This window comes from Pimephales promelas, chromosome 21 (genome assembly GCF_988280905.1).
Source record: "Pimephales promelas chromosome 21, fPimPro1.hap1.1, whole genome shotgun sequence".
Lineage (NCBI taxonomy): Eukaryota > Metazoa > Chordata > Actinopteri > Cypriniformes > Leuciscidae > Pimephales > Pimephales promelas.
The window spans coordinates 29477707-29505465 of record NC_142789.1 but is presented as its reverse complement, the minus strand read 5'-3'; the positions used below and the strand labels follow the sequence as shown (position 1 = coordinate 29505465).

Genomic DNA, 27759 nt, shown 5'->3' with positions numbered 1-27759 from the left:
ACCTGGTTACTTAATTTTTAAAGTTAAACCAACAATATTTTTTTTACTTTTCTGCTGACATCACCATGGCCTCTATTTTTTTTTGGTCTCGTTCCTGCAATTTTATATTTATTTTGTTTCTCTCTTTTTTCACTTGCTGACCAACAAATACTGTTTTGTTTTGCATAAAATTGATATGTTTAATTGATATTTTAGATGATTGTATTTCATCCTTCCCCCTGCTGCCGCAGAGACTGATGGGAAGTGTAGTTTTGTTGCAAAAGCCTGTCATGTTATAAAAAAAATCTCTCTGGCATGACAAAACTTTCCCTCAAGTCCATATTTTGAAAACATGAAAATTATCACCGAAACACATTTTTTAATAGTTATTGAAACATAAACGCGTTATGGTTCAGACGTTTGGGGTCAGTTCGATTTTTGTATGTATTTAAAAAACATAAGTTATTTGATCAAAAACACAGTAAAAACTAAAATATTGTGAAATATTTAAAATAACAACTTTAAAATATTTTGAGCTGCAGTATTCAGTGTCGCATGATCCTTCAGAAATGTTTCTAATATTTACTGCTCAAGAAAATAATGTACTGTAACTGTATTTTTTTTTCAAGAATGTTTTTAAGGTTAAAAAGAACAGCTTTTATTTGAAACAGAAATATTTTGTAACATTATAAATGTCTTTACTGTCACTTTTGATCATTTTAATGCGAAACAAAAATTGGAGAAGGATTTACTTGAAAAAAGCTAACTTTTTTCACTCAGAAAATGCCAAGTAAAAACCTAAGCATATTTATCAGTGGCTTTAATTAGAAATCTTTAAGTTAAATTTACTTGGAATATGGAATTAAGTTAACTTTACAGAAAATAAGTAATTTTAAAGGTTGATTAATATCGATGTAGTTGAAATTTCCTTTGCCTTTGCATTACATTTCTATAAAACAATAATGTTGAATTTTATTAGTCATTTATAGTATGTGCTTTACTTAGATCATCTAAGTCATTTATATTACATCATGTCAGATGATAAACATCATGTGAATGCAAAGACCTCAATACTTGGTAGACAATACACAATGGCGGTGACATTTGTGTTTGAATGTGTCATTTTGAGCAAAACATTTATTCGAAATGTCACAAAATGGCAAGACAACAAAAATCAATGATAAAACCAGTGAAAAATGAACCTCATTAATTATTCAAGGTCCAGTGCATGATGGGAACCCCAGCATCAGAAAAGTTGAGTAATTTTTACTTAATTTTATTAAGTTGATATTTATACTTTCATTTCTACTCGCATGTATGGAATTTACTTTAGTTTTTTAAATTCTTGCCTGAACTAACTTTTTCATGTAAATTACATTGTTTTTTTCAGTAGTATTTACTTCACCATTTTTTTTTTTTTTACAGTGCTGAATAAAAGCATAATTGCTGGATGATAAACTCGACCGGTATGACAGATGTCATTACATATAGCAGTCTTAACTGTAAAATCAGAGAGATTGAAAGTAGTCATGGACACTAAATTAAGACTGCTGTGGTGCAATAACTCTTATTTTCAGGGAGAACAATTAAACTCCAAAGGCAGCATAAGCATGCATAACTCTGTTTTACAAGGAAGGCGACAGCAAAAGCTGTGTTGAGTCCAAACTCAAGGATGTTCTCTTTTGTCTTGAGAATGTGTCAGTGCATCTTAACCAGCGCGAGCGGCTGCCAGCGGAGAGTATGTTGAGGATTGTGCACAGATGGTTCAGCGGCGGCTCCACACAACCAGTGTTTCAAAGCCTAATCCCTCACTATACAGGGTCACCTGTTTTACAAACAACTTTAATTGCCATTTTGTATTTACAGCACAGGCACACCATACACTTCTTGGGTAAAGAGTTGGGGAAATAATGAAATAAAGAGGTTTGCTTGGGGAAAATAAGCTAGTGCTACTATGTAGGGTGAGCTCAGTTGATCCCAGTTGCATTTGCTGGTAATCACCACTGCCTGCTGGATTTGCACACAGGCACGCAACAAACAGGCCTCTGCGCAGTGTGTGTCCTTCTGACTGATGCATTATATATCAGGGTCCAAATATGGGATCTGCAGGTGCTTTCTTTGTAACAGCTTGAGGCTTGGATGTCTTTTTAGGGTGCAGGATTTAGATCCAGTGAAGCAGTCCAACCTTCATCAACATGTTAGTAAAATCAACATTCTCATAATACAATTCTTTTGAAATTATTGCAAATTTGCATCCGGTTTCGACATTTTTGTTGCTCATAGGTGATGATGACGCTGAATGCACTTGCAAATGCAATGGTCTATAGCGTCCTCTAGTGGCTCAAGAGCTGCATTTCTCTAAACAGACTTTTAAAAGCACATAACATTTACTTATGTTATTTTGTAAGCTTTATATAAGTTTAAACAAATAAAAAAATATTAAAGGGATGGTTTGTGGCACCCAAAGATTTCATGGTATTTTGCCCCCATACTATGGATGGTAGATGCCGTAAAGTAAACTATGGTTACCAACATTCTTCAAAATATCTTTTTTTTGTGTGTGTTCAGCAGAAGAAAGAAATTTATACAGGTTTCATTTTTGGGTGAACTATCCCTTAAACGCTTCATATGAAACATAGTACTGTGGATATATCGTCCCCCTGTCGTTTAAAAGTTAAGAATATCCACCTCTATATTTTTTCCCCAGGAGATCCAAACAGATATAAAACACCACCTCCCCAAAGAATGCGGCTGCTGAGGCACAAGGGACTGAAAATGTTAGGGTAATTTTAGGTTAATGGGCCTACATTTTCATCCATCTCTATGGTGATTTTCACCCCTCAGATACTGATACAGCCTGTAGTATTTTGTAATAATTACGGTTTTATTGTAAAATAAAAATAAACAAAGCTTTTTTAAAATTTGTGATTTAATAAGCGTGATTCTATTTTGACAATAATATAAAGTACACGATTAAACGTGAGAATATGAGAAATAAATGCACTAACGGTGTATTCAAGAAGAATACAAAGAGGACTTTTATTTTGCCTTGTAGTTCCCGACAAGTAACTAGACCCGGAAACACCTTTTATTATAAAGTGTCACCCGTGAGTGGGGTTATATTGCACTACAGACAGACACAGGCCCTCAGACTCGCAGTTATGGCCGGTAAAAGAGCTCTTGTGATTCTGGCGAAGGGAGCGGAGGAGATGGAGACGGTGATCCCGGTGGATGTCATGCGCAGAGCGGGGGTCTGTTAGGCTACAACACGCATGTTATATTGAGTGCCACTGAATGCATGTCTGTGGGCTTTCAGTAATGTATTATGCATGCTCTTTGTGAATTCAGTAAGTGAATGCAGTGATCAGTTTGTTTGTTGTGCATGGATGTTGTTGCTCATGTGGAACTGTATATGGTCACACACTGCTGCCAGACTCGGAGCTGCCACTGTAAATGCCAAAGTTTGCAGAGTCAACTGGACTGACTGTGACATTATTACATAATCAGATTTTATAAGTAGTTTTTTGGGGAGAATGTACGGAGGCGTATTGCATTCACTTGAAGAAAAAAAATCTACTCCGTTTTTCTGAATTAACGAGTTAATTTTTCATGAGAAAAAAAATTGCTCTGTTTTTCTGAATTAATGAGTTAATTTTTCATGAGAATTTTTTTTGCTATGTTTTTCTGAATTAATGAGTTTATTTTTCATGAGACATTTTTTTGCTCTGTTTTTCTGAATTAACGAGTTAATTTTTTCATGAGAAAATTTTTTTTTGCTCTGTTTTTCTGAATTAATGAGTTAATTTTTCATGAAAAAAAAGTTTTTGCTCTGTTTTTCTGAATTAATGAGTTAATTTTTCATGAGAGAATTTTTTTGCTGTTTTTCTGAATAAATGAGTTATTTTTTCGTGAGAAAAAAAGTTTTTGCTCTGTTTATCTGAATTAACGAGTTAATTCAGAAAAACAGAGCAAAAAAAAAAAATTCCATGAAAAATTAACTCGTTAATTCAGAAAAACAGAGCAAAAACTTTTTTTTTCATGAAAATTATCTCATTAATTCAGAAAAACAGAGCAAAAAAAATTCCATGAAAAATTAACTCGTTAATACAGAAAAACAGAGCAAAAACTTTTTTCTCATGAAAAATTAACTCATTAATTCAGAAAAACAGAGCAAAAACTTTTTTCTCATGAAAAATTAACTCATTAATTCAGAAAAACAGAGCAAAAACTTTTTTCTCATGAAAAATTAACTCATTAATTCAGAAAAACAGAGCAAAAACTTTTTTCTCATGAAAAATTAACTCGTTCATTCAGAAAAACAGAGTAGATTTTTTTCTTCAAGTGAATTCAATACGCCTCCGTATTACATTGATCAAGTAAAGAAAACAAACAAACAAACAAAAAAAACACATTAACATTAATAATAATCAGAAATGTTTATTGAGCAGCAAATCATCATATTAGAGTGATTTCTGAAGGATCATGTGACACTGAAGACTGGAATAATGATGCTGAAAATTCAGCTTTGATCACAGGAATAAATTTAATTTTAAATATTATTTGTGTGTGTGTGTGTGTGTGTGTGTGTGAATTTGAATAATAATGCATCCTGTAAAAGTAAGTCCTTTAAACATGCAAGTTATATAATAACTTTTGAAAAAAAGTTTCACATTAGTTTCAAATGTAAAAATATACTAATTAAGAAAACCAAAAACATAAGATAAGATCTCTTATTTATACATAATTGAATCTTAAACTAATTTCACAATTCGGTTTGGCTTTAGCTGTATGATTTTGTCTCTCTCAGATTGCTGTAACTGTGGCAGGTCTGGCGGGTAAAGAGCCAGTGCAATGCAGCCGTGAGGTCATGATCTGTCCCGACTCCAGTCTGGAGGACGCCCGCAAACAGGTTCGGCTTTAGCTTGGTCCCCGTGAGAGACTCATCATAAGTAGATGATGTTCTTCTGAATTCTGAATCTCAATTCTTCCTTGAACTGAAGATGAAGATGAAGGAAAATGGAGTGTTGTCTCCATCTACTGGATAAATAATGTATTGCCAGGAAAGCCATACCATTGTTTACCATTCAATTTAAATTGTGACGACTTCCTTAAAACAATATTAGTCTCGATAATGAAAACGTTCCTGGTTTTAATGCAGATGCATGTCATTTTTCTGACAGGGTCCATATGATGTCGTGCTTCTGCCTGGAGGTTTGCTCGGAGCTCAGAACCTTTCTGAGGTACGAATATGTTTTAATTATGTGTATTTAACAGTTGAATGGATTGCATAGGAGAGTGTTACGCCATGCACATCTTGCATGTCTCTAATATGAATAGAAAACATCTTTGAGTCATCTGCTGACATGTGGTCGTATTGTGAAATGCAGACATTGCATAATCATGTAAATTTAAGAGGTTGTGTGACAGTGATTTCAGTAATGCATATTTATGTGTGTGTGTGTGTGTGTGTGTAGTCTCCCGCTGTGAAAGAGGTGTTGAAGGACCAGGAGGGCAGGAAGGGTCTGATCGCTGCAATCTGTGCAGGTAATCTTCATATCGTGACCTCTGTGCACACACATTAACCTTTCCCTGAATTAACACCATTTATTTCAACTGCTGCTCCATTATGCAAAATGTCGGGAAGAGAAGTCGTATATTTCCTCCTGTATGAATTTCCCTGAGGGCCTTTGTCCCCGTTTGTACACCTGAACCGTCTGAATGATTTCTGTGCCACATATCTATGTCGATATGATGCTCAGCGGATTATAATTATGACTGCAGATCTGTAAAACTAAAAATCTGAAATCCAAATGATGAAGATAATGAGTTGTATTAATCGGCAGTGTTAAGCACGTCCATCTTCATTTGGAAGTGTATTGAACAGCGAGACGTGTGTATCGGCTCTGCTGTTCAAGGGCTCGTGGAGGACGTGGTGAACGAGGACAGAGTGGAAGGCGTCCCAGAAAACGGCAGATGTCCCTGAAGGGATCTGTGCTGAACAGAAAACGGCCGTGCAATACCTTTAAAACTGAGTCTATATTCGTGAATTCAGAATGTATGATTACATTGTTGAGATTAAATTAGCAGACATGATTTCTCTGGTAATTACACTAATTTGAAATCTGCATCCAAGTTTTTTAGATTCAGTCCGTGTCTCTAACTCTAACCTTTATATGCGATTATGCAATTGTACTCCTAACAGTTGACAAACTAAACTTCTATATTAAACACACACACACACACATGTGTGTGTGTGTGTATATGAAGAGTTCAGATGCAAAAGCCTCTAAGTGCCATTTGAAATTTTCTTCTAAAATGATTATTTTTATCAAGCTTGTATATTTAAGTTCAGTAATTTCACTTAAATGGCAATGAAGATTACCTATTAATTGTCATTTTAAGTGAAATTACTGAACTTAAATATACAAGCTTGATAAAAATGATCATTTTAGAAGAAAATTTCAAATGGCATTTAGAGGCTTTTGCATCTGAACTCTTCATATATATATATATATATATATATATATAAATAAAACTCAAAATTTCACAATAATTGTTATATGTTCAGATAAATATATATATATATATATATATTTATGTTGCAATGCCATTATATGCCCAGTGTTATTTTAATATTGATGATATACTATAATGTTTTTTATTAATATTTTGAATTTGACTTTTAAAAAATATATTTTCTGTCTAAAATTTTAATTTTAAAGGTTTAGGGATTTTATTTTTGTCATTAATGTTTTTTATGTCTATTCTATGTTTTATTTTTTATTTTTAGATGTAAATTATATCTCTATATTTCTATATCTCTACATACATGCATATATATATATCTACAGTATATATATACACACATTTATCTTTATCTATATATATATATCTATATATATATATATATATATATGTATATATAGCTACCTATCTATATATATAGATATTTATATATACTGTATCAATTGACACCTATAAATTGCCTTGACACTTAGCTGAAGTAAAATAAGTTTATTTTTTATTAGTTAATAGTTGTTGTGGTTACACTTTACAATTAGGTTAATTAGTTAGCTATATTAGTTAACATTAACCAATACTTCTTCAACCTTAATGAACCTTATTGTACTGTTGTTTTTTCATTTCAAGTAATGAAAAGGTTTCTTACAGTTTGGTTTTAGTTTTAATTAACGATAATAACCCTGAACGAGTCCGGTCATGATATTTTGCAAGCAATCTTGACTCTTCAAACGCAGTATGTAACATGTAGTGAGGCTTTGAGACTGTGATTGGGACATAAAGGTCTATTATACCTCCCTGTCTTTTATTTCCTTTTGTGGACTGAGCTTCTGACAAGCAAGACCCGTAACAGTAGATGCCAGGGTCAGGTCGGTCAGCAGACGTCCTGCCAGAGAAAGTGTAATCACTAGACCGCACTGGGCGTCTGCCAAAGTGCACAATCAATAGTTAAGAGCTCTCTTTTCATTAATGTTCAGATGAGCTTAGTGCACAGCCAGGCCTGCAGAGTCGGACGTTATTTTTAGACCCTTTTTTTACTTCCTTCCGTTCAGCCTTCCAATGCGGATCGCAGAATCAGATGGAAATTGTATACATGGTTTATTTTGGATAACAATATTTGAATGTTTGGCTGACGGTGGCATGATGACACCACATTAAAGTCACTTGGCCTCTCCCAGACACTGAACACTAAATCATGACTTCAGCAACACCACAAGAAAAACAGGATCATTATTTTCTTCATCATTTGATACTTTTAAGAAATGATGATCTAACTTTATATCATTTTTTTTGACCTGTTTCAGGCCCGACGGCACTTTTGGCTCACGGTATTGCATATGGCAGCACAGTTACCACCCATCCGGGTGCCAAGGACAAGATGATGGCCGGAGGTAATGTCTTTATTTATATATACATTGATGTTAGTGATGGAAACATGCATATTCGAAAGACATGTCATGGAAAAGATCACAAGATAAACATCCAACAGAGGGTGCTGTTTGTGACCGCACAATGACAAATTATAAGTGTGAACTTACTGGAAATGTATGGGGAAACTGTTTATTGCATTGTGAGATGCAATATTATGATATATCTATAAATGTTGTTGGTCATCCGGGATTTCTGTGCAGTTTACAGTGTACAGTTTACAAACTATGTTCAATGTAAAAGTAGTATGGCATCTCATGCAAACAAACAGGTAAAGTATTTTGGAGCAGGAGAACAACATTTGTACGTGTAGACGATATCTTTAGCCATATGAATTATGTTGTGTACTTCTTCTAGATCATTATAAATATTCAGAGGCTCGAGTTCAGAAGGATGGAAACGTGATCACCAGCAGAGGGCCAGGAACCAGTTTTGAGTTCGCATTGGCTATAGTTGAGGAGCTCGTGGGTGCAGACGTCGCTGCCCAAGTCAAAGCCCCACTCATCCTGAAAGACTGATCATCAGACTGTGAAGATCTGCACTGTTTAAAGTGGCTTTTACAATTGTAGTGCTCTGCTGATATGAAAGGAAGTTTAATTATGTTATCTAAATGGCAATAAAAGTAAAATAGCTTTTTGGAGTTTTTGGTCAGATCCTACTTTTTTTTGCTTTGCACCTTAAAAGTTCTGTACCAGAATAAAAGTATAGTTCATTAAACTCATGGAGTCTCTTAATAACTTCTACATTTAAAATGAACTGATAACCATCTGTGTTGCTTGTTCACATCTTGAGTACTTTGACGCCACAACAGAAAGTAAATATAGGCAAGGCAAGGCAAGTTATTTCATACACAGTGGCAATTCAAAGTGCTTTACATGGAAGAAATTAAAATAATCAAAAGAAATCAGAATAATTAAAACAGTTTAGAATAAAAAAATCATAATAATAAAAATAAAATACAGTAAATAATTAAAACATTAATATATGTTATATACATTAATAAACATTAATATATATATATATATATATATATATATTAACCGGTATGTATACATACATATTCATACATATACATAGTACACATTGTTACTTAAAATTTGTCATTGTGAGGTCACCAACAGCACCCTTTGTTGGATGTTTATATATACATATGTGCGTGTGTGTGTGTGTGTGTGTATAACTAATAATATAAATACAGTATAGTTTGAGGAAAGTGCATTGATCAGGCCTGTATAATTATTGTTCGTTTGTAACATATTTCCAGTGACGTACTGCAAGTCCAACCAATCAACAGCCGCTGTCTTGTCGCGGTGCGTCTAACCAGCCAATAGGAGCGTCCCTGCGCAGCGCGAGTGTTGTTTCTTTCGTAGCGCGTGGCGAGATTGTGAAAGCGGCAAAGGAAAGCTTGACCAACGTCCCTCTGACTGACCGAACGCGCGACATCCCATAAAAAGCTGTTTTAAGAGGTGAAAATCGATAAACGTCATATTTAATGAACCCGTGTCTCTCTGCAAGGTAAGACTAAGATATTATATCCATGTTTAATATCTGTTATGCTAGAAAAATCACGACTAGAGACTTTTTTTTCGCTGTGGTAAATCGCTGAATATGTCATATAATGACGTTAAACTTCCGTTATCTATGTAAGTAACGTTAGTTATATGAGGACTTGTAAGGCTAAGTTAACTTACGTGTTTTAAAGTTCGGAAATGATAAACAACTACTTTCTGTTGTATTTTACTGTTCGCCATTTATTTTAGCTGGGTTATCGTCTCAGAGAGGTTTGATATTAAGATTGAACTGTTATTTGGTGATGAACAGCATCTGAAGCTGCTGGAGTCAACATCTGCTTCCATATAATAATAATAATATAATACTAAAAATATGCCCGATTTTTGTTTACCATCTTTTAAATGTGATTTATACTCTACTCTAAGTAGAAATGGGTTTTGCAGTATATAATATAATTAGCATCACCCTTTACTATTAATACTATTTACCACCTTAACCTTGGGTCACAAGAGAAGTTAAGGCTGCTATAAATAAGAAGAAAGCTGCTTTTTACAGTGGTGATAAGGAAAGAATTAAAAATGCTCAAAGAGAGTTGAAAATCATTATTAGACAGGGCAAATTAAAGTATAAGGAAAAGGTAGAAGGAAATATGTCCTGTAGTAATACAAGAGGACTATGGAATGGTATGAAATCTATTACTGGATATGGGACCAGTAAACCCAGTTTATGTAATGTGGGTTTACAGGCCAATGATGTCAATACCTTTTTTGCAAGGTTTGATGAATTAGACTTTTCTTTACTACATGAGAATGCCCGTTCTAATCTTAGGCAGTACAGCTCGGAGGACTGCAGTCCAGCTATTCTTCTTAACACTGAAGAGGTTCGTCAGCAGTTACGGCGCATTAAACCAAATAAGGCAATAGGTCCTGATGGTGTTCATCCACGTACCCTAAAAGTGTGTGCTGACCAGTTGTGCTCTGTTTTTCATTTATTGTTTTCTCTGTCTCTGTCTTTTGCCAAAATCCCAGTTAAGTGGAAAACATCCTGTCTTGTCCCTATTCCCAAAAAAGCTAAGGTGTCTAACAATCTTTCTAATCTGAGGCCTATAGCTTTGACTTCGCAGATTATGAAGTGTTTTGAGAGGGTTGTACTGGATCATCTGACTAGGCATGTGTCTGCCTTTCAGGATCCTTTGCAATTTGCTTATAGGAAGGGTGTGGGGGTAGATGATGCACTGCTATTCATGCTTCACAATATTTATAGTCATCTCGAAACTACTGCCAGTTCCGTTAGGATCATGTTTTTTGATTTTTCGAGCGCTTTTAACACTATACAGCCACATATTTTTGTTAATAAACTAATAAATTTTAAGTTGCATAAAACAACCATTGCCTGGATTCTAGACTACCTTCTAGCACGACCACAGTTTGTTAGGATGGGTAACAAACATTCTAATACCATTTTAACTAATACGGGAGCACCTCAGGGTACAGTTTTATCCCCCTTTTTATTTTCACTTTATACTGCTGATTATAGGCATAGTCAGCCATCCTGCTGGATACAAAAATTTTCTGACGACACTGCTTTAGTAGGTCTACTTAATAAGGGTGATGATCTTGCTTACCGAATGGAGGTTCAGTCTTTTTATAACTGGTGTGATTCAAACTTTCTGAAACTGAACATTGGGAAGACCAAAGAACTTGTGATTGACTTCAGAAAGAAAAAAGAGAAGGTCCTCCCAGTTAGAATTGATGGTGAAGAGATCGAGATTGTGCAGTCATATAAATTTTTGGGCGTTCATTTGGATGAAAAACTAAACTGGAAAGAGAACACTAGTGTTGTGATGAAGAAGGCTCAGTCGAGACTGTTCTTTTTGAGAAAACTAAGATCATTTAATATCAGCACAAAGCTCTTAAATGTTTTTTATCAAGGGATTTTAGCTAGTGTTCTTTTTTATGCTGTACTTTGCTGGGGGGGCAGTATATCTGTTGAGGACAAAAATAGGATAAATAAACTGATCAAGAGAGCTGGTTCAGTTATTGGTCTTAACCCAGATGCATTGGAGGTTACTGTGGAGAAGAGGATACATTCAAAATTGAAAACTGTCCTGCTTTTTGAAGGCCATCCACTACACAATTTGTTTAGGGGACTCAGAAGCTCTTTCAGTGAGCGACTGGTTCTGCCTCGGTGTTCTAGTGAGCGGATGAGAAGATCTTTTGTCCCAGCAGCAGTCAGATATTTTAATGAACACTGTTAATTATTGAGTGACATCCAGGCCTTTAATAGAGTTAGTGTTTGATTATTTTTGCACTGTGAAATTGAATATTTCTTGTAGTTGTGTCTTATCAGGTTTTTGTCATTCTTTTAATGCATATTTATTTATTTATTTATTTATTTGTCTGTTAGTTGTGTACTGTGTTTATGGTTGTACGGTTGGTGGCAAACCAGTTTCCCTACCGGGATTAATAAATTTTCTATCTATCTATCATATCTATCTACCATGGTTGCTAAATAGTTTACACCTTTTTTACTACAGCGAACATAATAACGTTACAGCTAATTTAGACAATGAAATAATATTTCATTTAGTTTATTTTTAATGTTTGTTGACATTGGCTAATACCAAGTTAGTGTAATTCACTGTTATATGGTATTTTAGTGGAAATTGGTACTTTTGTTTTGTTCTTAAGCAGAGGGAACTGCCTATGAAAGCATATGCGCATATTCACCATTTACATTACATACATTTGCCAGCTTGTATACAAAGTGACTTAGATTACATTCAAGGATGCATACCTTCCCTAGGAATCAAAGCAATGACCTTGCTGTCTAACGCTACTGTTTTGAACTACAGGAATGCATTGAGGAGTGTTTTGCACATTTGCTGACGTGATATGCATGGATTTTTGACCAGAAAGATTAGCTTGAATTAATATGTCTGAAATGCAGTCAAGAGGCGTTCACACTGACAGAGATTTGCAGCAACCGAGCAGACATCAATCATTTTCAGTGAGAATTAAGAATGTGCAATAAGGGTTCTGGAGACATTATTGACATGGGTGATGATGTGACAGTTATGCAAATGAAAACTTTATGCAAATGAGCAGCCGACATAATGTGGTGACTAGCAATGCCTGATGCAGTTGGATACTGCGGTGAAGTAGGAATGCCTACAAACACTCACACAACAAGGAAGTCTTCACTCTCATTGGTAGTTGCTGGAAAAAGATGCTCTGCCTTTTGAAAATTTGCATGAAAAATGACTTTTCTTTGAGTTTCAGGATTCGGCCAAATCCTTTTTTGCAATAGTTGCTCACATACTGCTGGAAGCTCTCTTTTAAATAGAATGTGTTTTGGTCATTTCGTCATGCCAGTGTAGTGCACAAATGGTCTGTAGTTTACACATGGTGATTATTTAACCTTTTTTAAGTTGCTACTATATTTTCAGTATTCACTTTTTTAAATAAACAACAAAATTATGTACGTATGCATTCAGTCCAAACTGTTTGGCAGTCAGAGAAATGCACTTGCATTGTCAAAAAACAAGTCTTCACACTTCAGCTGGGCTGCAGTTATTTGAGACCGCCCCTCAAGCCACATGTGAATGTGCTTTTCTCAACTCGAGTGCAGGAACAGGAAGGTGAAAAAAGAGGCAAGAGTTCTCCTCGCAGGATGCATGAAGCGCATCTTTTTCTTCTCTTTTTTTTGCGGGCCTCTGCTCCGTTACGCTGCAGCGCTGCAAACCAGTGTATAAATAGAAACCACTGTCTTACTCATCTTTTAACAAGCTGCATTTGGGACTAGAGTACTGCCAGGAGTCATCCAAACAAAAGAGTAACATTGCACACAAATGCAGCACAAAGAGTATTGCTGGTACAACAGTGTATGTGATATATAATAGCTTGGATAGTTGAGAGTTGCCCTTGAGGAATGCACAATTTGGAGGCATTGTAATAATGTGAATTCATCTAGAAAAGATGGACAGTTGATTCCACTCTCCCTCAAAGATATTTCTGGAATATTAGCATGTTTTGCGGCACATTTTCCTGCTCGAGAAGCTGTACAGTACTGGCGGCTTGACTCTGGCAAAGAGTGGTGCTATTAGCCAGGCTGAGTCATTCATTGGTTCAGCGATGCAGTTATGGGAGTCTAATTGCACTTCCCTGATTGGATCTTCCCTCTTAACCATATCCATTGGTTAGGACGAGGTCAGCACTTAAATGGAAAGTTCACTCAAAAATGTAAATTCTGTCATACTTCACCCTTGTTGTTTCCAAACCGGTATGTCTTCTGCTGAACATAAAAGAAGATATTTTGAAGAATGCTGGAAAATAGTTGATTTCCGTAGTATTTTTCCCCCCAACATGACATCATGACTTTTGCGTAAACATACACGCCACTTTCGAGTCAAGTGGCGTGTTATCTCTACGCATTTTGAGCTATCCGCGTGTATGCGTGTATGTCTACGCCATTAACGTCCGAGTGATTCCGCGTGTCTGTACACGCCGTCAAATGTCCGCGCGAAACGAAGCAAAATGTAGATCTACATCTGGGGAGCGATCTTTTTTTTTCTTTCCTAGGATGGTAAGGGAACACTCATAAATGCCATTAACCCCAGTGACGGGTGGTTTAGGGACGGGATTGAGGTAAGTCATATATTTATATATACAGTAATAACGTTAAGTCAACGGCGTTCATAAACACGCTGAAAAGCGATTATGCGTCTTGATAGCACGCCAAAAATGGAAATACGAATTGGCGTGTCATACACGCGCTACTTCATGAGATCAGTCTGTTCCCCCATACTATGTGAGTAAATGATAGAACTTTCACTTTTGGGTGAACTATCCCTTTAAAGCTCGTTCACACCAAGGACGAAAACTATATAAAATTTTAATAATATTTCTAATTCTGTGAGAAAAGTCCCAACAACTATGACATTAACAACACTGAGGTTTGGAACGATATCGTTGGATTTAAATAAGGGGTGAAACGGCCTTAATTCCAACATGACATCATGACTTTTGCGTAAACATACACGCTACTTTCGAGTCAAGTGGCGTGTTATCTCTACGCATTTTGAGCTATCCGCGTGTATCCACGTGTATGCGTGTATGTCTACGCCATTAACGTCCGAGTGATTCCGCGTGTCTGTACACACCGTCAAATGTCCACAAGGTTTCCTACACGTATGATACTGATGTTGCGCGACGTTAATCATGAGGGCATTTGACCGGCATAAAATCACTTCCCGGTTTTGGTCACGCGCCGGGTCAATCTGTGCATCTCTAATTTTTTTCCCATCTGATATACAATAAAAACACTCATCTTATACTCGTTATACTCATCTTTATATTTATGGTTTGTGGTGTGAATGGGCCTTTAGAATCCCGAATGGAGTGAAAACTTCAGGTTTCAGGATTGGTATATTGAGCCCGATCTCATGAAAGTTCGTATAATTGCTCTAATGTCATTTCTCGTGCCATTTATATGCCAAAAATAGTTTTTGCGTGTATATGGTACGCGTTTTTCGCGTGCATATGATACGCATTTTATGGCGTATAATATGCACAAACTACTCACTCCCCTTCCCCCTAAACCTACCCAGGGGGTTTTCAGTGCGTAGCATATGCACGCAAAAAACATTTTTGGCGTAAAAATGCCACGAGAAATGACATTCGTGCTATAGATGCGCACTTTCGTTTCCACGACTGTTCCTTCTCAGAAACATAAAAACGTCTTTTCATAAATGAAACTGATAATAGGAAATACTTGTATGGTTTTAGTTTAATGGTGTCTCAAAACATGAGCAAGAGAGCATGTTGGTGCTACTTCAGAGTAAATTAGATTTTTTTTTTTAACATGAACATTTTTATTGAGTTTTTTTTTTTTAATTTAGTTTAAGGGACATATACATTCTCTCACCTGTCCTTGTGATGCCCTTAAGTCCTTAGAGCTTACCCGAGTGATGTGATATCCGGTGTTTTCTGAAATATTATGGATGGTTGATTGCTGTAATTTGTCATATTTTATCTCTGTGACATTTTCAATTGCAGGGGTTAATTAGAAACCTGTCAGATGGTACGATGATCATGATTTTAATAGTTACTTTATCCTTGTGGTTATGTAATTAGCTTTGCAAATGTAATTCCTACATTTCCATTTCTAGAGGGACTTGGATTTTAAAAACTATCCATAATGTGCAAAAATGACCTGGTCGTTCCCAGCATGGCCTTTACTGTTGTATCTTTTCAAGGTCAAGGTTGTGTTAAAGATCTTTCGTTGAATAACAGTAGTTTTCTGAAAATGTGCTTTATTCCTTTCTCAAAGTTTGCCTAGTAAAGCAAATGCAAGGGCTAGAAATCAATTAATCCTTTGCTGATACGTCCTCGTTTTAAATTTTGCTAAACAAAAGATTTAAATTATTTGAAAGGATTTATTCCTTTCCTGATGTTGCTGAAGACAACCTCTTGAGCTGTTTTGGACCTATTAAAATGATGGTTAATGGATTACATTTAAGGAAACCTCATTGTTTTTTAATGTTATAAATTCTCCATCAAACACTGATGCATATATTCAGTTGGGAATTTTCTAGACAGCATCCCAATCCTGTTGATCTTTTTGCTCGTTCTACTCATGCATTATATATACACATAGCTTTGTGAATGTTTAATCGATTACTGTGGTCTTCAAGAATGCATTGTAGCTAGCACTCATAGTGCTTAGGCTAAATGTTAAGGTGTTTCCTTTCCTTGTGGTCTCCAAGCTGCAAAGACGTGAATAGAAAGAAGGCATAGAGATCTGCTGTAGTATGGATAAACTGGCCGTGAGCCAGGACCAGCGACACACAGTAGTATGCAATGCTAGAGTTGCTGGAGTCCCCATGGCTCCGGGCAAGCGTCTCATAATAAAGCATGTGCTAATACAATCTGTGTGGAAAATGAGATGATGATTTATAGTGCAGAAACTGAAATAAAGGAAAGGCAGGACCATTGGATACAGCCTATTTTTATAAGGGATTATTATTAATAGGGATGGATTAAAAAATGTCCCCTGGTTTCACAGATAAGGCGTGTTTGATCTGTTTTGAACTAAAAATCTAAAAATCTCAATCTATGGCACGTTTATAAAAAAAACTACTTAAATGTCTAAAAATCAATTCTTAGATGCTTTTCGGTCCAGACATGAACGATTCTGAATCGAAATCACAAATTTCAAAAATTGATTTTTGAAATGTTTAAAACCTTCTGCATTCAAATCTAGTGTAACTTTGGCTTTTATGAAGTTGAAGGGAGAAAGGACCTGGACAAGACACAAGAGCCACACTTTATGCAAGTCGGGCTCCAGACAAGAGGTCGCACTGAAGCGACCACCACGTTGTCCAATTGATAAGAGCTGTAACTTCTGTGACATATGAGATACATCAAACGAAACGAAACCGCCCTATTCGTTTGGTTTATTGCAGAACAGGTTTAGTCGTGGGCCGATCTCGATCACACATTGTTTTTACACAGCCCTGGGAGATCCAGTGAGAAAGCGCTTGAATTCACCGCATAATTAATAACATCGCAGCAAGATCTAATTGGAGCTTTCAAATTCGGCACATAATTCTGTAATAAACCACACATGTCAGATCAAACAGTGCTGACGTGGAAACCAGGACAACCTTAAAAGCTTCCAACCAACTCGGAGAAGGCAAAGAGAATTACAAACTAACCACTTCCATGTGTTTGATCAATAAAATATATTGGAAGTAAATTCATTATGGATCATCATTACTAGTGGTCGACCCACCAATATTGGTGTTTTGATGGCCCATGCCGATATCTTACAGAGCAGGGTGGCCAATATAAAGCCGATATTGTTATGTACTTTATATTGAATAAATTCTAAATAAAATTAGACAAAAAATCTTTACAATATACATACTTTAGATGGCAACTTCTTGAATCTGCCATCCTATTACAGTATTTTTAACAAATAAAGTAATTGTTTAAAAATATGTAAAATCCAGAAAAAACGTATTGGCCGATGCCGATTTGTAAAAAATGGCAAATATTTAAATGGCATTTTAATATCGCTGATCAAATATCGGCCTTATATGCCGATATTTAAAAAGGCAGATAGATCGGCCTTGGCGATATATCGGTCGACCACTACACTGTAATAAAATATTGTTGGTTTAACTTAAAAAAGTAAGTAACTGGTTGCCTTAAAATTTTAAGTTCATTGAAATTGAAAAAGTGTGTTAATACAATGAAGGAGAACGATTTAGAAACTCATCAGAAACTCAAAATTATGTGTTATCTGAACTAAATAAATTATTTAAGTTGATTTGACAAAAGAAAAAAATCTTGTGATTACTAATCCTGAAAAGATTTTTTTTTACAGTGTACTCATTACAATTTTTTTTTGCTCGGTAAAAGTACACAGTAGCCACACACAGTGAGAAAAAATAAATCTGTATTGACAAAATAATAATAATCACATCACAGCCCTCCGAATCATAATCAAATTGGCTTTATGCACAGCTGCACTACTTCCTGAAATTCAGCCAGCTCCTTCGTTTCCCGTCAAACTGATTTATCCAGGTGTGCCTGACCCCAGTAGTCACAACAACAATAATCAGACACACCTGGATAAATCAGCTTGTCCAATAATGGCAGACAGGAAACAAAGGAGCTGGCTAAAGTTCAGAAAATAGTGCAGCTGTATATAAAGTGAGGTGCCTGGAGATTCCCACCCCTGCAAATGTCCAGGTCAAAAATGACAAAATAAGAATGAGAAAACAATGTTCTTTCCCAATAAGTTCTGTTTCACAAGGATACGTTTCCGATTATGGAAGCTAAATGCATTGTAAATGCTGTTTAATGTCAAGCCAGTGTCCTTCAAATATATCAAGACCAACATTATGAGTGTAGAGGCATTTACCTGTCCAAACTAATTTTAGCAGTGGGTTTTTATGAAGAGATTTTAAACATGCTCGAGTCTGCTTTCTTGTTCCTCCTTGCGCCCGTTGTTCCTCCATATGGTTATGTTGCGCTGACAGTGCAGAGTGCTGTGTTCGAGTGATGTAAGAGGGAGGGACCCTGCGTTTAATGCATCTACTGTGTCTATTCTCCGGCATTGTCTCGGGAGACTCGCTCTCACACACACACACACACACACACACACGCCTCTTTGGTCTCTCTCTCCTTCCCATCCGCCCCCTCTCACACTCATGCGCTCAGGCATACAGGCACACACTTTGACAGGGTAGCGTGGAGGATAAACCCACTCACCATTCCCGTCTCACCTCCCCTCCCTCTCGTTCCTGACGCTCGGCGGAGGCAATCTGGCTGCACACACCCAACTCTTCTTCAGCCTCGCCGAGCAGGACACACTGCATCAGGCATCGCAGAGGTGGGTAGTCAAGCAACAAGACGAGCTCTCTCTTTCTTCTCCTTCTCATACAGTGTGTGTGTGTGTGAAAGGGAATCCTGTCTTTCCGTCTCCTTGTCTCGGCATCTGCGTTGTGAGGCATAACCATATTGCGCAGGGAGTTATTCTTCCTGCCCGTTTCCCATCGTGCTCAATGATTAATGCATGCTGTCTCTGCTTAAATTAGCATTTGGCACCATAACAATCAGAAACTGTGGCTTGAAAGGAGCGATATCTGTGAAATTGGTTGAAGAATTACATTTGATGGCTGAATGTGGTGAGCATTATGCTCTCACCTGCTGCAGTGCCCATCTGTTGCCCTCAAATGCAGGCTTTACGCTAACGCTACGCAGTCCGACATTGACAATACGTGTGCGCTGTTACGGCTTCAATTGGTGCTAGATAATGTGAAGATGTGTTATGGTGTCTTTGAGCTGTCATGATATTATGGAGAGGAAGTGTCTTTTCCTGTTAGGTTGTCGCTCGCAGGGCCGATGCTGGTAAACGCGAGGAAGTCGCAGGAATTTGGTGCAGTAAGTTTTTAATGGCAGCCACAGTCGGCAGCATTAAAGGAAAAAGGTGCTAGGTCTCTTGTTTTGACTTTTACAAAAAGACTATTTCTTTTGCATTGCGTTATCCCGGCCATGTTTACAAGTCCGTTTTGGTTTAAATGGACACCACTGATGTTTTTTTTTAACTTTGCGGTGTCATCATTTTCATAAGATATTTCATAAGATACTATTTCCTCGGTAATATACTAACTAAATGATACTTATTGCAAGTAATGCTTGTGTTTTATTCCTAGAGCTGCATGATTCTGGGTAAACTGAGAATCACGATTCTGAACAAACAACTAAACAAAATTATGTAATCTATCATTGGCTCTGACATAATGTCAATTGCTGCAGTCTGTTTAAAATGTTTAATCTGAATTATAAAAAAAAAATTAAATAGGTTTTATTGATTTATTTCGTTGACTCACTTGTTTCAATTGATTCAATGACTCACAAATACTTGTCTTGTTTCATTACTGGATCAATTCAATTGATTCAATGACTCTTGTTTCATTACTGGATCAATTTATTTGATTCAATGACTCACAAATACTTCTCTTGTTTCATTACTGGATCAATTCAATTGATTCAATGACTCACAAATACTTGTCTTGTTTCATTACTGGATCAATTAAATTGATTCAATGACTCACAAATACTTCTCTTGTTTCATTACTGGATCAATTTATTTGATTCAATGGCTCACAAATACTTCTCTTGTTTCATTACTGGATCAATTCAATTGATTCAATGACTCACAAATACTTGTCTTGTTTCATTACTGGATCAATTCAATTGATTCAATGACTCACAAATACTTGTCTTGTTTCATTACTGGATCAATTAAATTGATTCAATGACTCACAAATACTTCTCTTGTTTCATTACTGGATCAATTTATTTGATTCAATGGCTCACAAATACTTGTCTTGTTTCATTACTGGATCAATTCAATTGATTCAATGACTCACAAATACTTCTCTTGTTTCATTACTGGATCAATTCATTTGATTCAATTACTCACAAATACTTGTCTTGTTTCATTACTGGATCAATTCAATTGATTCAATGACTCACAAATACTTGTCTTGTTTCATTACTGGATCAATTCAATTGATTCAATGACTCACAAATACTTCTCTTGTTTCATTACTGGATCAATTCAATTGATTCAATGACTCAATTGAATTGATGTGCTACCTAGTCAGATAATTTGAGATATTAATGATTTCATGCAGCTGTTTTTCAGCAGATTTGTCCTAATAGTTACCGGAGTGTTTTTCAAGCAAGCGTGAGGGAAGCTCTGCATGTAGGTTCTCCTCGGAGAGAACGCCTTAACGGTTCTCTCTAACCATCCTGTGGTGCAAACGCAGAGCTTTATTACTCATGTTTGGGAGTTCCACCGGGGAGAAGGTGTGCAGATCTGGGTAACCTACGGCATTTATCACACCTGTCTTCATCGCAGGTGTGTGTGTGTGTTTCTTTTTTCATTTAGACCACCCAGTCATGTTGCCAAAGAATTTTTAAGTTTGGACTACACAAGGTCCAAAATGGACACTCGCCAAGTGCCAAATGTGAGTGAAACTTGGCCAGGGGACAGTAATGTTTTTTTTGAAGCAATACCATATCAAAGAAACCCAGGCTGCCTTAAACACAGACTGATGCTTGTCTTGAAAGTAGAGGCAGACCGATATATCGACCGATATTAGGCATTTTCCAAGCTATCGGTATCTGCATTTATAATGGCCGATAAATGAATATTTCAACAATAAAATAAAAATGGATGAAACACGCTTGAACCATGTCATGAGTGTTGGTCACAATACATACATTGCTTGAATAACAATTAAAAGATCATCCCCATCAGTTCTCTTAACTCAAATAAGCATGACAACATTTGTGACTATCATGTCCAGTTTAAAAAAATAAATAAATAAAATATCGGCCGATATATCGGATTTTAAAACCCAAAAATATTTGTATTGGTATCGGCCTTCAAAATCCTTTATCGGTCGGGCTCTAATGTCTACGGTACCGATCAAAATGGAGCAAATCACCTTTTGAAAGTAACTTGGTGCTTCAAATAACGATTAAAACGATTAATGTATTTGACATTGAATCATTCATTTAAGAGATTCGTTCAAAAACACAAATTGATCCAGTAATTAAACAAGAGAAGTATTTGTGAGTCATTGAATCAATTGAATTGATCCGGTAATGAAACTTGTTGAGTTGGTCACCAGACATACATTGCTTGAATAACATTTAAAAGATCATCCCCATCAGTTCTCTTAACTCAAATAAGCATGACAAAATTTGTGACTATCATGTCCAGTTTTGCTGCTGTTAAATAAGCAGAGAGTGAAGCGGAATTAGCTAGTAATAGTTGCTTTACGTTGTTACAGTGTAGTTGACTGACTGTCCTTTTAACTTTTGACAATATGACTGAAGTATTTCTTTAATAGCACGTGACAGTTATAGCAATGAGACGTATCATCTCTCCTTGGCCTGTTATATTGAAAATGTATGTTTTACAATTTGCAGGATGACGTTATCCATTGCTAAATTATGGCTCATCATAGACTAGCTAACCACAAAGCTAGCTAACGCCACTATCATCAGTCTGTTCTGTTGTGACAATAAAAGAAACAAGTTTGCATTATCATATTATTTTAGTTAAAAATCATAAATAACTACAAATAACTAATGTTAGGGAAATCTGTTATTTTTTTGTTGTGTGTTTCTGAAATAAAAAAATAAATAAAAAATATCGGCCGATATATCGGAATATCGGATTTTAAAAAAAACAAATATTTGTATCGGTATCGGCCTTCAAAATCCTTTATCGGTCGGACTCTACTTGAAAGTAATTTAGGATGCCAACATTTTTGTTGTAACATTTTGTGGAACCTTTCTGATAACATAGTCCTTTTGTGTCTAACTAAACAGGAAGTTCAGGAAGAAATATTGAAGGACTCGGGCCTGGTTACAACAAACCCAATAAGCTAAGGAAAATGTATAATTGGTTCTAATTCTAATTAAAAATTAATGATCACTTGTTATTTTTTTTTTTTAATTTAAGAGGTTTGTCTGACTGTTGTCCATTTCTTTTAATGATTTCACACTTGCTGTTGCTAGCTTGTTGCAAAAACTGACACATAAATATGTGTTTGCTTTCATTTACTTCTATTTATTTCATTTATAAAAGTGCTGACATAACATTGGCTCAGTTAAATACATAAAAGTTGTGGACGGGGGAGTGTTTGGGACAACGGTTTGAAATCTTTGTACATTTTCTCAATTCCCACTGCTTTTGTTTGGGTGAATTGGACTATGAATTTTGCGTCAGGCCTGTTTAAGGGTGAGTGTGAGACGGAGCGATCTCTCCAGGGGTTCAGGATGCAGACCGTCCCTCCACCTGTTCCCGGGCTATATTAAGGGCAGAAGTGCTTTAGCATCGGCTGATAAACAGGGTTCTTCTGCTTTAATGAATAGCAAATGGTTCGGCTGCATATTAGAGTTTGGGATCTTGTAAATTTTTCACTGACCTACATTTGCATGTTTATTTCCATCCTAACTAGCACGTTAATTACGTCCAGCCTCATTTGCCTAGAGCCACGTTTCAGCTGAAATCACAGTAGAGTAGGGCTGGCCGATATGCCAAAATATGTTTTCATGATATTTTTTGCCATATCGATATTTGTTAAGATATATAATTTAATAATGCCGCCCGTTTGAAGAGTATACTGATAATGATGCCTGAAGAAACCAGAAGGTTCAATAGTATTACCATAAAAAAAAAAGAATTAACATAATGCATTGCAAACATTTAACTGTGCAAACATGGCTTGGTTGAGAATATATTTGTTTTATTAAATAATATTGATAAATAAGATCTAAATGTTAACGTTTTACTTCTGCCTTGACTTGAATTGTAACTTATAAAATATAAAACTAAAAGCTGTACTATCTATCACATCAAATTTCTTTGGCAGGGCAGCAAACTTTTTTTTAAATGTTTGTAGAGGTACAACCAAGACAACAAAAGTAAACAAGCAGACCATAAAGTCCCTGGCGCATTTAAGTACTCAACTGTCAGGTAGATAATATATTAATTAGGGCTGGGTAATAAATATCGATTTCTCGATATTAGTCGATTCTCATTTTTACGAACCGATATCATTTCATTTGAATGAATGGATCATTGTATCGCGGCTGCGCGCATCCAAAAAATCGCATTAATCTTTGTCCTTTGTTACTATTTGAAACAAAGTCTCAATTTTCAAATTACGTCCATTTTCTTTAGAAATTCAAAAACATAAATAGTGTTTTGTCGCTGTGGCGTGAGATCGCTCTGGAGAAGCAGCAGCGCTGATCTCTCTTCCGGCTTAATAATACCAGTCACAGCGCCAAATAAACATGAATGAGCATCTGAAAGTGTGTTAAAGATAGAGGACAACTTATCGAAATCCGTATCATGTCACATTGATTCACTCAATCAGCGTTTCAACCGTGGAAAGATGTCAGTTAAACAGCTTGTAATCAATGTCATCGTCATATTTACATCAGAAAACCCACATAAACTCGTTAGTCAGCTAGAAAAAATAACTCTAGAGAGGAGCATTTTGCTAAATATATACACCATATTACATATGCATTATAATCTTAATATTCTTCAATATTGAATGCATATTTGAATAAATCTGGCAAGTTTTTATGACAGCCATTATTTAAATGTTTATATTTCATATAATCTTCTTATTATAAAAATAAATAAAAGTGTAATTTAAGTGTTTGTATAGCTACAAAACAGTTCATTATTACCTTCATATTAGGCTAATGAAGCCCAACTAGACTTCCATAGTTTACAGCATTAGTTAAGATTAAGAGATTTGATTTCCTTGAGAAAATTTGCCATTTATTGTAACTGATATCCAAAATAATCGATATTGAATCGAATCAGAATCGAAATCGAATCGAATTGCAAGCTTGTGAATCGAAATCAAATCGAATTGTGAAATTTGTGTCAATACCCAGCCCTAATATTAATTGTGTACTAGTTTTACATATCTCAAATGTTTTAGAGGTAGAAATCTGAGTAAAAAGTGGTCGCTGGGATGGTACCAACAAAAAAATTTGTTGTGTTTCCCGTCTTAGTTATCACCGACCGACGGCATGTTTTGCAGACTGTCTTTATTTGCTCTTTGTTGTTTTTCAGATATCCAAACCACTTCCATATAATTGACATGTTACCTTTTTTGTCAACAATTGTCTTAATGCACAGCTGCACTACTTCCTGAACTTCAGCCAGCTCCTTTGTTTCCTGTCTGCCATCATTGGACAAACTGATTAATCCAGGTGTGCCTGGTCTACATAAATCTTATCGCGATGCCATATCGAGATCGTTTTATCCCCCAGCCCTACAGTGGAGTTAGCATTAATTTAAAAAGGAAATGATAACTTGTTTTATTACAGCCAAAGCTTGCAGATAGCTAACTTCATTTGACTTGATTATTATTTCTACATTGCTTAATTGCTGAAAAAGGCAAATATGCAAAAGAGCTGAATATACTAATTAGGTATGACTCCGTTCTCTCCTCATTATTGTTTAACTAGAGCACACCCGTTTGCCCTTTTCTTACTGTAGACAAACATCTTGCGCTATTGAGGTCAAGCATCGCTATCAATTTTTTCCCTGCTAATCAGCACTGCATCATCATTGCCAATATATTGTGGGCCTCCTTTCAATACTGGAAACTCTGGTTCTGATAAAGCACTAAATTGATTTTATTTCATGAACAGATTTTTCTCAGATCGCCATGTTGTCCCCTAGCCTCCCTATTCTTGTGCTGTCAATTCCTTGGGAATCAAGGTCATTTCATTGAAACATTTTCTCGAAACGTATTGGCATGTTTAATGCATTATGAAAGTAAAATAGATCAGCTCAACTTGAACCTTTCTGGATCCGCCATCAAATTGACAAGTTTAATTATATCAAGTGCTGTGAGAAAAGGCTATAAATCTCCTCCTCCAACGTCCTCACACGCAATATAGCCGAGACTCCTTCTTTATGTGTACAGATGTGTGTGTACAGATAACATGATGCAAAAACATCATGCTCGAATCTCCCACTGAAATCCACCAGTACCACTGGAGTTAAAAACATTATTACAAGGCAAGCTTACCTCTTTGAATCGCAGATAGTTTTGAACACCGGCTGGTTGTGTATTTGCTCATATATGTATTTGGATCATATTTAACCCAAAAAAGCTACGGCCTGCAGCTTTAAGTAAATATTTTATATTGTTTCATTTCACAATATTACATTTTTTTATCAACCAACTTAAGTGTTGTACATGCATCTCAGCATCATTGGACGTTCACCGTTCAGATACTTTAGATGCCAATCAGATAAAGAGATACACAAATTATAAGGACAACGTTCATTGTCTGCAACATCCATTAATGTGAATTCAACTTCATGTGCACCTTTTTCACCTTTTTTATTTAGTTTAGTAAATAGTAGGGCTGGGTAATAAATATCGATTTCTCGATATTAATCCATTCTCATTTTTACGAACCGATATCGATTCTTAAATCTCAAGAATCGATTAGTCATCCTGTTTCATTTGAATGAATGGGACATTGTATCGCGGCTGCGCGCATCCAAAAAATCGCAATAATCTTTGTCCTTTGTTACTATTGATATGAAACAAAGTCTCAATTTTCAAATTACGTCCATTTTCTTTAGAAATTCAAAAACATAAATAGCGTTTTGTCGCTGTGGCGTGAGATCGCTCTGGAGAAGCAGCAGCGCTGATCTCTCTTCCGGCTTAATAATACCAGTCACAGCGCCAAATAAACATGAATGAGCATCTGAAAGTGTGTTAAAGATACAGTACAACTTATCCAAATCCGTATCATGTCACATTGATTCACTAAATCAGCGTTTCAGCCGTGGAAAGACGTCAGTTAAACAGCTTGTAATCAATGTATCGTCATATTTACCTCAGAAAACCCACATAAACTCGTTAGTCAGCTAGAAAAAATAACTCTAGAGAGGAGCATTTTGCTAAATATATACACCATATTACATATGCATATTAATCTTAATGTTCTTCAATATTTAATGCATATTTGAATAAATCTGGCAAGTTTTTATGACAGCCACCATTTAAATGTTTATATTTCATATAATCTTCTTATTATAAAAATAAATAAAAGTGTAATTTAAGTGTTTGTATAGCTACAAAACAGTTCATTATCACCTTCATATTAGGCTAATGAAGCCCAACTAGACTCCCATAGTTTACAGCATTAGTTAAGAGATTTGATTTCCTTGAGAAAATCTGCCATTTATTGTAACTGATATCCAAAATAATCAATATTGAATCGAATCGGAATCGAATCGAATTGCAAGCTTGTGAATCGAAATCGAATCGAATTGTGAAATTTGTGTCAATACCCAGCCCCAGTTAATAGCCTACTACAGTACATTATTTTACTGCCATGTGTATTTGCATTTGTCATGTATTCATCATATTTTTAATGAAGCTCTAGGTTGGCCTTTGCTGCTAAATAAATGCTGTCCTGTATCGGTATCAGTCAAAGATGAAAAGGTCACATTTCATCAGCCAGGTCTCTTTGGACAATCACATGTGTATGTGCTGCAGGGAGAGCCTGAGGCTGCCGGAAAGGGAAAGAGGGAGGATGCAAGAGGAAGAGAAGGAGGTAGAGAAAAGAGGACACACACACACACATATAAGGACTGAGAACATTTTTGTTCAGAAGGGAGAACAGGATAGGCACAAGACAGGATGACTATTGCTGAGTAAAGCTGCTTCTCTGCTATGCAGTCGGTCTCTAACCAATCGCAGCTTTGCTGCGTGACTGAACTCCACAATTGGATCAGCGTCTGTGTATGTTCTTGTGTGTGTGTGTTTGTGTGTGTGTTCGGGCACCTTTGCTCCAGTATATCCCGTTTAAGAGGTGAGCGAGAATTGTATGTTATCAGCGATGCTGATGGTTTTGTTGTAGCAAATTATGATGATGCACTTTTACACTATCACGACCCACACTGACTGAAACACTATTGACAGAACTATCATACTGGGATCGGTTTGTACAGAATGCTGATTCATGCGAGAGATTATGTGCCATGTGAGCAAAACATTGCAACTCTTTCAGATCTTTTAAATGTCTTCATGCCAGGCTGATGTTTGGTCATTTTGATGTGATCAGCATTAGCAAACAACTGCGCCATGCTTGGCTGATTAACTGTTTTAATAATATAATTGAATAATAGTTCAGATGCAAAAGCCTCTAAGTGCCATTTGAAATTTTCTTC

General features: G+C 36.0%; 2 protein-coding genes across 4 annotated transcripts in view; both read left to right on the top strand.

Annotated features, from left to right (window-relative positions):
• The first annotated feature begins 3048 nt into the window (after positions 1–3048).
• On the top strand, positions 3049–8643 carry park7 (parkinson protein 7). The gene is made up of 6 exons (XM_039673256.2): positions 3049–3230; positions 4787–4888; positions 5160–5219; positions 5454–5523; positions 7803–7889; positions 8284–8643. The coding sequence occupies exons 1-6, from the start codon at positions 3141–3143 to the stop codon at positions 8442–8444; spliced, it is 570 nt and encodes a 189-aa protein (XP_039529190.1). The 5' UTR covers positions 3049–3140; the 3' UTR covers positions 8445–8643.
• A 659-nt stretch (positions 8644–9302) lies between these two features.
• kcnab2a (potassium voltage-gated channel subfamily A regulatory beta subunit 2a) overlaps positions 9303–27759 on the top strand; it is a 97675-nt gene continuing 79218 nt past the window's right edge. For 2 of the 3 annotated variants that reach the window (XM_039673806.2, XM_039673804.2), the window contains exon 1: positions 9303–9441. The gene's annotated coding sequence lies outside the window, so the exon portion shown is untranslated. Of the gene's footprint in view, positions 9442–18550; positions 18841–27759 lie in introns of those variants that run through there. The other variant, XM_039673805.2, reaches the window with a different exon arrangement.